This window comes from Cebus imitator, unplaced genomic scaffold (genome assembly GCF_001604975.1).
Source record: "Cebus imitator isolate Cc_AM_T3 unplaced genomic scaffold, Cebus_imitator-1.0 Scaffold82, whole genome shotgun sequence".
In the NCBI taxonomy this organism is placed as follows: domain Eukaryota; kingdom Metazoa; phylum Chordata; class Mammalia; order Primates; family Cebidae; genus Cebus; species Cebus imitator.
In genome coordinates, this window is record NW_016107397.1 from 948,132 (window position 1) to 959,444 (window position 11,313).

The 11,313-nt window shown below is 49.9% G+C and overlaps 1 protein-coding gene across 1 annotated transcript in view; it reads right to left on the minus strand.

Annotated features, from left to right (window-relative positions):
• Positions 1-11,313, minus strand: part of HIP1 (huntingtin interacting protein 1) — a 209,141-nt gene that overhangs the window by 10,663 nt on the left and 187,165 nt on the right. Inside the window, exons 18-25 of the mRNA XM_017533376.2 lie at positions 10,692-10,868; positions 9,590-9,725; positions 8,317-8,403; positions 8,028-8,135; positions 7,181-7,317; positions 3,353-3,463; positions 1,825-1,883; positions 1,005-1,098 (exon numbers count right to left, since the gene is read on the minus strand). Coding sequence (XP_017388865.1) covers positions 1,005-1,098; positions 1,825-1,883; positions 3,353-3,463; positions 7,181-7,317; positions 8,028-8,135; positions 8,317-8,403; positions 9,590-9,725; positions 10,692-10,868 — 909 coding nt within the window. The remainder of the gene's footprint in view (positions 1-1,004; positions 1,099-1,824; positions 1,884-3,352; positions 3,464-7,180; positions 7,318-8,027; positions 8,136-8,316; positions 8,404-9,589; positions 9,726-10,691; positions 10,869-11,313) is intronic.

Sequence of the window (11,313 nt, forward strand, 5' to 3'; positions counted from 1 at the left end):
AAAAACCCCCAAAAACCCCAAACAACAAAACAACAAACAAACAAAAAGGCTTTTCCCAAGGTCATGCAGGAAATAAACGGAAGTAAATCTTGGGCTTTTCTGCCTCCAAAGCCTGTAGCGTTTCTACCATACCACAACATTTCTGTATTGTACATGTAAGAACATATATTCACAGATGAATAAGTTATGCTCTGAAAAGAGTCTAGCCACTCTCTGCTATTTGCTAAAAAAAGGAGACTACACAGTTAATACATTTAAAACAATATTTCTACTTAGATTTGAAAAATGTTTTTATGCTTTGGAAGTGTCTGATAGTCTGAGAATCTGCAGATAATCCTTGTGCCGTCCATCTTTTGATTTTAGAAACAGAAAACATCAGCTCTCAGGAAGATAAAAGGCATCAGCAAAGCAGGCCTGGCCGCTTGCTTCATGGCACCGTTCTCCGGCTCGTTAACCCCTCCCTGGACCTGTGCTTCCCAAGCTGCGACAGCATATGGGAAAATGGGAAAGAAAACAAGACAATGCTAACACCAGCAAAGGCATGAGACCACGAAGTGATGTGTGGATAAGAGGCTGACAGCAGAGTCTGCCTGTAAGGGTGAACTGACCCTGCTGTTGGAAACAGACAAGGAAGAACTCCCTGGGAAAAGTCAGTCTGAAAGTTGGCTCTCAGGATCTGCTTAGTTTGCAAAAGTCCTCCTGTCCCCCTGAGAGTACCCAGGTTTGCAATGTAAATGGGGCTCCCACAGCAAGCTCCGACAGCGTCTGCCTGTGTAAAGGGAGCTGGGGTTGGGAGACACGCCTGGTTGCCCTCTGGGGAGGTCCTAGAGCTCTGACTTCTCCCCAGGGCATCTGCTGATGTCTACAGGAGGGGCGGCTGTGTGCTCAGGTGGACACACAGAACAAGACAGCAGCATCACTAGAGTCCAGTGAAGTGGGAATCTGTCACCGATGCCTGCTCTTCCGGCCCAGGGCCCCCGCCCAGGGCCCACACCCATGCTCACCCTGCCGCTCTCCACAATCTCTCTTTGGAGGTCCTTAGAGGCCACGATCAGCACCTGAATAGCTTGCATGAGGCCTGTACAGCTACCAAGAATCCTGTCAAAGAAACAAAGTCAGGGATACACAGAGACCACGATTCAAGGTGAATGAACACGACTGTTCTCTTTTCGACCTGTAGCCAAAGGTGAGCTTGGAATGGGGAGGGGAGGTAAGGAAGGTGCTGAGATTGCTGGAACATTCTGGGGGGAGGCCCTGAAGGAGAGGCTGGGGAGTGAGAGCTCTGATTGCGGGTCTCCGTCGTAAGGAATAGTGTTTTTCCAAGGCTTCTTTTCTTTTTATTTTTTTTGAGACAGAGTCTTGCTCTGTTGCCCAGTTTGGAGTGCAGTGGCGCAATCTTGGCTCACTGTAACCTCTGCCTCCCAGGCTCAAGCGATTATCCTGCCTCAGCATCCCAAGTAGCTGGAATTACAGGCGTGCAGAACCATGTTGGGCTAGTTTTTATATTTTTAGTAAAGACGGGATTTCACCCCATTGGCCAGGCTGGTCTCAAACCCCCGACCTCAGGTGATCCTCCCTCCTCAGCCTCCTGAAGTGCTGTTTTGCAGACGTGAGCCACTGAGCCGGCCCGGGTTTCTTTTCTTCTACAGTGAAACAGCAATATGCTGTCATCATTAATACATCATTGATTATTACATCAACTCAGCACTTCCCTGTGGCTGCAACTGCTCTTCTCTAATTCCCTAATAAGTATGCGAAGTGCAGCCCAGTGCCAGGAAGACAGAACCTTGCTCCCCTGGGTCCCACCAGGCCGTGCGGACTGACCTTTCGTTCACCTCCAATTTGACTCCCGTGTCTCCTGCTCGGGATTTGCTGAGCATCTCCTGTTAAAAAGAAGCATGGTTTCTAAATGTACTTTGAATATTGAGAATCCACTAATGTCTTACTATACTTTCAATTCAACATCCTGTGGTAGCTGAGAAACCTGAATCTGGAAGTCCCCAAGTCCCTGCCCACATTCTTGAGAGAGTCAGTAAAACAATCCAGACTCTAATCTGTTCAGGGGGAGTACAGCTGCAACATGCTGGCTCTATGATCTGTGTCTTTTTTTTTTTTTTTTTGAGACAGAATCTCACTCTGTTGCCCAGGCTGGAGTGCAGTGGCGTGATCTTGGCTCACTGCAACCTCCACCTCCCAGGTTCAAGTGATTCTCCTGCCTCATCTTCTCAAGTAGCTGGGATTACAGGTGCCTGCCACCTACCCCATGCCCAGCTAATTTTTATATTTTTAGTAAAGATAGGGTTTCACCATGTTGGCCAGGATGGTCTCGAACTCCTAACCCCAAGTGATCTGCCCACCTTGGCCTCTCAAACTGTTAGGATTACAGGTGTGAGCCACCTCACCTGGCCCCACTCTTTCTTCTTATGACTGCCATCCTATAGAAATGGGATCTGAATCTTAGTAGGTGACTGTAATTAACGGAGGTTATACAACTAAGTGGTCAGTCTGCAACTTGAATCCAGGATGTTCTAAATTTTTTTTTCCCCAAAAAGGAGTCTTGCTCTGTTGCCCAGGCTGGAGAGCAGTTGTGCGATCTTCATTCACTGCAATCTCTGCCTCCCGGGTTCAAGCAATTCTCCTGCCTCAGCCTCCCAAGTAGGTGGGATTACAGGCATGTGACACCATGCCCTAATTTTTGTATTTTTAGTAGAGACCGGGTTTCACCATGTTGGCCAGGCTGGTCTTGAACTCCTGACCTCGTGATCTGCCTAGCTCAGCCTTCTAAACTGCTGGGATTACAGGCATGAGGTACTATGCCCAGCCAGAACCCAGGATGTTCTGACACCAAAGTATCAGATTCTTGAGGAAATGGATCACCTTCCCTCATGAGGACCTTCTCATTTTCTATCACTCAGAAAAACTAGTGAGTTCAGATTTTGGTCTCTCTCTCTCTTTTTTTTTTTTTACAATTTAAAAACATTTTTAGAGACAGGGTCTCAGTCTTTTCACGCAGGCTAGAGTGCAGTGGTGCAATCATGGCTCGCTGTAACCCCCCAACTCCTGGGCTCAAGTGATTCTCCTGCAGCCTCTGGAGTAGCTGGGACTGTAAGCATGTACCACCACGTCCAGCTAATTCTTTTCCTTTTTGTAGAGATGGGGTCTTGCTATGATGTCCAGGCTGGTCTTAGACTCCTAGACTCAAGTGATCTTCCCAACGTGCTGGGATTCCAGGCATGAGCCACTGTGCCTGGCAAATTCTGGTTTCTGTCTTCGGGGGTCACCATGGCCATAATGAACGACTATGGCATGTCTAATGAGCAGTGCTGCAGACAGGCAGCTGCAAACCTCCTACCTCTATTCTGGCTGTGGCGGTTGCAATAGCGGCTGAAGTGGCCGCCATCTCCTTGTCCACCAGGTCCCCCAGCTCCTCCTGCTTGATGTCCAGGCCCCTGGGCAGGAGTTCCTGTGAACACATCACAAAGGCAAAACTGACCCCGAGGCCTCCTCTGTCTTCTCCTCTGCCATCTGCAGCCCTTACAAGTTGGCAGAGGCAGGAGGCCACCCAGTGAACACCTTCGGCAAGCGTCGGGGGTTTCGGGGGGTTCTTTCACAGACCCCATCTGGTCCTCTCTGCGACGTGAACTCTGGAACCTCATGCTCCTCCTCACTTAGGACCCACCTCCTTCCAGAATGCCATCGCTGCCTCTTCCTGCAAGAGCATTCCGCCACCACTAAGACTCCAGTCCCTTAGTTGTGCAGCGTCAATTGTATTAGCTACACAGGAGGTATCTTTACAATTTTTTCTTTTTCTTTTTGAGGCAGATTCTCACTTTGTTGCCCAGGCTGGAGTGCAGTGGCACAATCTCAGCTCACTGCAACCTCCACCTCCCGAGTTCAAGTGATTCTCCTGCCTCAGCCTCCTGAGTAGCTGGGATTGTAGACATGCACCACCACACCCGGCTAATTTTTATATTTTTAGTAAAGACAGGTTTCACCATGTTGCCCAGGCTGGTCTCGAACTCCTGACCTCAGGTAATCCTCCCGCCTCAGCCTCCCAAAGTGCTGGGACTACAGGTGTGAGCCACCACGCCTGGCTGTAATTTTTTATTATTCTGAGACAGGGTCGTGCTCTCCAGAGATGGAGTGCTGTGGCATGATCACAGCTCACTGCAGCCTCGACCTCCTGTGCTCAAGCAATCCTCCCACCTCTGCCTACAGAGTAGCAGGGAGTACAGGAGTGCACTGTCATGCCTGGCCAATTGCTTTTTATAGTAGAGGTGGGGTCTCACTATGTTGCCGAGGCTGGTCTCGAATTCCTGGGCTCAAGTGATCCTCCCAGCTTGGTCTCCCAGTGTGCTGGGATTGAGTTACTGCACTTGGCCTAAACTTTTTCAAATGCTGATGATATATTCCACTTTGAACCTGACTTAACTTTGCTTCCATAGCAACCACATGAGGCAGTTACTATTCCTACCGTATAGATAGGAAGCCAAGGGTCCGAGGTAGAACCGCTTTACCACAGTCATGCTAATAAATGGCAGGGCAGGGATTTGAACTAAGCTCTGACTAATAGCAAAGGCCATGACTCTTTAAAACATGACGTGTTATACATACTAAGGTATAAAATATATATGTATGGTTCAAAGGATAAGAATAAAGATGCATGTTATCCACCACCCAACTTAAAACTTAAGGAACACTATAAGAAACATTATCAATACCTTTGAAATCCTCTTTGGACTTGTATGTGCCCTGATTCTACCTCCTTCCTCCCTGCCTTCTACCCCAAGAGACACAGAATTCAAGAAAGTGATTGTCATGTCTTATTTATTTATTAATTTTTGAGACATGGAGTCTCACTCTGTCACCCAGGCTGGAGAGCAGTGGCACGATTTCAGCTCACTGCAACCTCTGCCTCCCAGGTTCAAGCGATTCTCCTGCCTTAGCTTCCTGAGGAGATAGGATTACAGGCATGCGCCAACAGGCCCAGCTAATTTTTGTATTTTTAGTAGAGACTGGGTTTCACCATGTTGGCCAGGATGGCCTTGATCTCTTGACCTCGTGATCCACCCGCCTCGGCCTCCCGAAGTGCTGGGATTACAGGCGTGAGCCACCATGCCCTGCCCTGATCTTTGTTGTTCATTTTCTTTTTAGAGACAGAGTCTTACTCTGTCACCTGAAGTACAGCGGTGTGATCATGTTTCACTGCAGTCTTGAGCTCCTAGGCTTAGGTGGCCCTCCTGCCTCAGCCTCCTGAGTAGCTGGGACCACAAGTGCTCACCATCACACCTGGCTAACTTTTTTTATTTTTAGTAGTGATGGGGTTTTGCCATGTTTGCCAGGCTGGTCTCAAACTCCTGACCCCAGGTGATCCACCTACCTCGGTCTCCCAAAGTGCTGGGATTACAGGTGTGAGCCACCACGCCCAGCCCTATCCTCTTATTTTAACCAATATATTACAATTTATAACATTGGGGAAAAAATGGAAAAAAAATTCTACTGCAAAGAAATGGTTTTCTTATTTTTCTTTCCCATAGAGTCTATGTTTTCTCTGTCCCTATATAACTCTACCTGACCCAATTTCTGCTATACAGGACATACTCACTACTTACTGATTTATAGCAGAGGCAGGGTCTTGCTCTGCTGCCCAGGCTAGAGTGCAGTGGCACAATCATAGCTCACTGCGGCCTCCAACTCCTGGGCTCAAGTGATCCCCCTACCTCGGCATCCTGAATACCTGGGACTGCAGGTGCCTGATATCATGCCTGTCTAATTTTTAAATTTTTTTTATTTTGTAGAGACGGGGTCTCACTATGCTGACTAGGCTGATCTTGAACTCCTGTCCTCAAGTGATTCTCCTGCCTTGCCCTCCCAAAGTGCAGGGATTACAGGTGTGGGCCACCATGCTTGGTCACTACATCTTTAGTAAATGGATAAGTACACTGTTATTTCCATTTTGGGTATTACCTGCCCATCTGGATAAAAATCCTTGGAGACGGGGAGCTGCCTATATTTCTTTGATATTGTCTAGTATAGTGATGACAACACAGCAGATTCTCAGCTAACAGCCAGTGAATTCAATATAGCTGGAAAGTCCTTCAGGAGGCTAGGCTTTCCCTTTTTAAAAAAATTATTTAATTTAATTTAATTTTTTTTTTTTTTTTGAGATGGAGTCTTGCTGTCACCCAGGCTGGAGTACAGTAGCATGGTCTCAGCTCACTGCAGCCTCTGCCTTCCGGGTTCAAGCGATTCTCCTGCTTCAGCCTCCTGAATAGCTGGGATTACAGGCAGGCACCACCATGCTGGGCTAATGTTTGTATTTTTAGTAGAGACAGGTTTTCACTCTGTTGGCCAGCCTGGTCTCCAACTCCTGACCTCAAGTGATCTGCCCGCCTCAGCCTCCCAAAGTGCCTGGATTACAGGCATGAGCCACCGCACCCAGCCCGTTTAAAAAGTTTTTAATTTTTACTTTTAAAGAGGCAGGGTCTCATTTTGTTGCCCAGGCCTGTCTCAAACTTCTGGGTTCAAATGATCTTATTTTTCTTTTTCAGACAGATCTTGCTCTGTTGCCCAGGCTGGAGTGCAATGGTGCGATCTTGGCTCACTGCAACATCTGCCTCCTGGGTTCAAGTGATTCTCCTGCCTCGGCCTCCCGAGTAGCTAGGATTACAGGCAGGCACCACCATGCTGGGCTAATGTTTGTATTTTTAGTAGAGACAGATTTTCACTCTGTTGGCCAGCCTGGTCTCCAACTCCTGACCTCAAGTGATCTGCTCGCCTCAGCCTCCCAAAGTGCTGGGATTACAGGCATGAGTCACTGTGCCTGGCCTCAAGTGATCCTCCTGACTCGGCCTCCCAAAGTGCTGGGATTACAGGTGTAAGTCACTGCGCCTGGCCTCAAGTGATCCTCCGGACTCGGCCTCCCAAAGTGCTGGGATTACAGGCATGAGTCACTGCGCCTGGCCTCAAGTGATCCTCCTGACTCGGCCTCCCAAAGTGCTGGGATTACAGGCGTAAGTCACTGCGCCTGGCCAGATGTTCCAATTTTAACAATGTCTTTGTGGAATCAAGCTGTAAGTACAGAAAGAACTGCCTCAGAACATCGTCAGTTCCCTGGCCCTTCACCAGCATGCACACCCCGAAGAATAACAATGCTCCTCAATGATGCTACTGCGAGTACCTCGCCGATGGCCTTGATCTTGCTCAGGCAGTTCCTCATGGCTGTGCTGTCAGCATTCTCAAGCGTTCCCTCTTCTTCCAGGGAGGCCAGGTAGGTGAGGGTTTCCCTGCCGTACTGCTTACAGGCCTCGGTCAGTGCTAGAGATGCAAGGCAACAGACACTTTTTTTTTTTTTTTTTTTTTTTTTGAGATGGAGTCTTGCTGTCACCCAGGCTGGAGTGCAGTGGCTCGATCTTGGCTCACTGCAAACTCCACCTCCTGGGTTCAAGTGATTCTCTTGCCTCAGCCTCCTGAGTAGCTGGGATTACAGGTGCACTACCACACCCGGCTAATTTTTATATTTTTAGCAGAGACGGGGTTTCACCATGGTGGTCAGGCTGCTCTTGAACTCCTGATCTCAAGTGATCTGCCCACCTTGGCCTCCCAAAGTGCTGGGTTACAGGCATGAGCTACCATGCTCAGCCCAACAGAGACTTTTTTTTCTTTTTTTTTTTTTAAAAAAAGTGTTTCACTCTTGTTGTCCGGGCTGTAGTGCAATAGCGTGATCTCAACTCACTGCAACCTCCACCTCCAGGGTTCAAGTGATTCTCCTGCCTCAGCCTCCCGAGTAGATGGGATTACAGGCATGCACCAACATGCCCAGCTAATTTTTGTATTTTTAGTAGAGACGGGGTTTCTCCATGTTGTTCAGGCTGTTCTCGAACTCCCGACCTCAGGTGATCTGCCTGCTTCAGCCTCCCAAAGTGCTGGGGTTACAGGCGTGAGCCACCTCACCCAGGCCAACAGAGACTTTTAAAGACCCCCTGCTCCTCTGGTACATGAGCAGCCCCTCACACCCTGGTACTCACAGTCGGCAGGCTCAGGTGGGGCTCTGAGGCTGGTGGTGGCACCGTGAGCGATGGCATCGCTGCTCAAGTGGGCCAGCAAGGTTATGGAATGGAGAAGTCCACTGATGTCTGCCAGGAAAAGGAAGTTTCTCAGGTCTGGTTGATGATGTCACTTTCAGACCCTCTTCTCCCGTTTCATGAGTTACCTACACGCCTTTCCTGATGCAGGGGAAACTGTTCCCGCATTCAGGTGCTTCTGAACCCTGTCCCACCGTCACTAATGACAGAGACTCTCCTTGGCCCTTCTTACCTTCTGGGCAGGCCAGATACTGCCTCCAGCTTTTGTCCAGTTGCTCGATGCAGCTGGAAATGGACATGACCGCAGAGAGGAGGTGATCTGTGAGAGGGAACACAGCGTAAGGTCAGGGCAAGTTCTCACAGCTGGCTTCATCCTTGTCAATTAAGTGCCGAATGGAGGAGCTTACCTAGTGGGGAAGCTTCCTGCCTAGAGGTGAAGTTCATGAGCAACTACCTCTTGATTCAGAACATAGTTTTTTCCATACAGAAACACAGAAGTGTCCGCTCCTGGTGGATTTTCTTGTCAGTGTGACCCACTGTCTAAAGCAGTGGCTATCACACCCAGGGCCTTTAGAAGATACTACTGCTAGGCCTAGTGTGGTGGCTCATGCTTGTAATTCCAGCACTTTGGGAGGCCAAGGTGGGAGTTCAGAAGTTCGAGACCAGCCTGGCATATAGTGAGACCTCGTCTCTACCAAAGATTAAAAAATTAGCCAAGGCCAGGCATGGTGGCTCATGCCTGTAATCCCAGTACTTTGGGAGGTCAAGGTGGGTGGACTGCCTGAGCCCCGGTCTTCAGGACCAGTCTGGGCAACGTGGTGAAGCCCCATCTCTAAAAACAATATAAAAATTGGCTGGTGCAGTGGCTCACGCCTGTAATCCCAGCACTTTGGGAGACTGAGGCAGGTGGATCACAAGGTCAGGAGTTCTGGACTAGCCTGGCCAACACAGTGAAACCAAAAATACAAAACTTAGCTGGGCGTGGTGGCGCATGTCTGTAATCCCAGCTACTCAGGAGGCTGAGGCAAGAGAATTGCTTGAGCCTGGGAGGCGGAGGTTGCAGTGAGCCGCGTTTGCACCATTGCACTCCAGGCTGGGAGACAAGAGCAAGACTCCATCTCAAAAACAAAACAAAAACAAAAATTAGCTGGGCGTGGCATTACGTGCCTGTAGTTCCAGCTACTTGGGAGACTGAGTGGGGTGGATTTCTTGAGCCCAGGAAGCAGAGGTTGCAGTAGGTCACTGCACTGCACTCCAGCCTAGGCAACAGACGAAGACCCTATTTCAAAAGAAAAAAAAAAAAAAGAAAATACTAGTGTACAGGCCCTAATGCACAGAGTTTCCAAATTTAACTGATCTAGGATGGGGCCTGGGCACCCCTAAGGTAATGCTGACATGCCACTGAGCTGAGTGCCCCTGTGCTAAGTCTCATGTGAGACTGTACATCAACAGAGTCTCAGTCTGTAAGGACCTGGCCCCTGCCAGCTGAGCAATTGCAAGTATACCTGCAGACCCAGCACAGCTGATGAGAGGGGGCTCTTCAAGCTGGTTCAGGGCGTCTTGTATCACCTGCTCCGCAGCCTTCCTGGACCCCACCAGAAGCATTTTTCGTTGGTCTTTCACAAGCTGGCACATAGATTCCTGAAAAGGGTCCAGGGAGGTGAGACTCTGCCCTAGACTCCATAATGAACCTGAGCAGCATGACCTGGTTGGAGCTCTGTAGGAGTTCAGTCAGGGTGGTGGGAGAAATTGTAGGAAAAGGATGTAAACCTTGGAAGGCTGGGAGGTTTTTGCAAAAGCCTTGGGAAGGAAGCTATGGCTGAAGGCAGCCTAATCCCCTTTCCTTGAGCAAACAGCTATTGAGCAGATACAAAGGAATGCAGGGGGGTTTATCTAAAGAGCTTGTTTACTCATGTGGTCCTAAGACCGACCTTTGAACATAAACGGGTAGATGACTGCTCTCTACTCGGGGGGTCAGCAAAGTTAATTACCCACAAATGGTGTTTGCTTTAGGCCTTTGTCATTAAATCTGTACTAAACAAAGGCCCATGGGTCTGGCTGGTGGGGGCCACGGCTGCTGACTCTTTACAGCATCCTCCTCGGTGTCTATAAGTGGCCTGGTCCCCTAGCCTGCTCTTTCACTGGCTATGTGTGTCTGAGTGCGTTTGTTCATCCTTCGCTGGGTCAGGGTCTGCAGGGCGGACCCGACAGAGCTCCTGGCATCGTAGCTGAAGTCATGGCCAGTGAGGTCCAAGCCAGTTAGCCTGAGACAGAGACAGTTGCTTTAACTCTGTGCACGGGGTATGCTGCTGCCCACAGAGGCTGGGGGAACGGATTACTGCATCCCCTTCTCATGCCTGGGAGCGAATGCCAAATTTCCCTTGTCATACAAAAAAGAGAGCACTCTGCTTTCCCTCATGGTCTCTGCAGGCGGTGCAGGGCCTGCTGGCATTAGGGGCGGGCATTATACCTACAGAATGCCTTCACAATCAGGCCAAGCCCCACCCCCCTTCACAGCAGCCCCAGAGTCTTCCTGGCCTCCGTGCACGTGCAGAGCCCTTGGTGGGAGTTCACAGGTGCTCGCTCGCTTCCGCGTCCATTACTTGCCTCTGTGCTGGCCAGTTTGAGCTGGGTGTCCTGAAGTTCTTTCTGAAGAGCGGATAATTCCTCCTCCCTATGAGCTGCGCCACTCACCAGGCTGTCCCGCTCCTTCTCCAGCTCGGTGATCTGGGCTGCCCAGTTTGCTTCGGACTGCAAAGGTGACCGCAAGGAAAGAGGGAGACGCTGGTTGGGTTAAACAGTCCCCACTTCCCAGAGTTCCAACCCACCACCTGGCTACAAGGACTGGGAGGTGATGGCTCTTGAACCTGCCACTCTGATTCCCTCCCGAGGATGCTCTGATTGCAGCTGGGGCTGACTTGGCCAGGCCAAGGATGGTGGATGACAGCAATGCCAAAGCCAGGAGTGGGGCAAGAAAGGAGGCCAGCCATGGAGGCTCATGCCTGCAATCCCAGCAATTTAGGAGGCCGAGGTGGGAGGATCACTTAAGCCCTGGAGTTTGAGACCGGCCTGGTCAACATAGTGAAAGCCGGGTGTAGTGGTGTGTGCCTATAGTCCCAGATATTTTGGGGGCTAAGTGGGAGGATCAACTGAGCCCAGGGAGGTGGAGGCTGCAGTGAGCTGAAATTGCGCCACTGCATTCCAGTTTGGGTGATGGAGGAAGACCCTG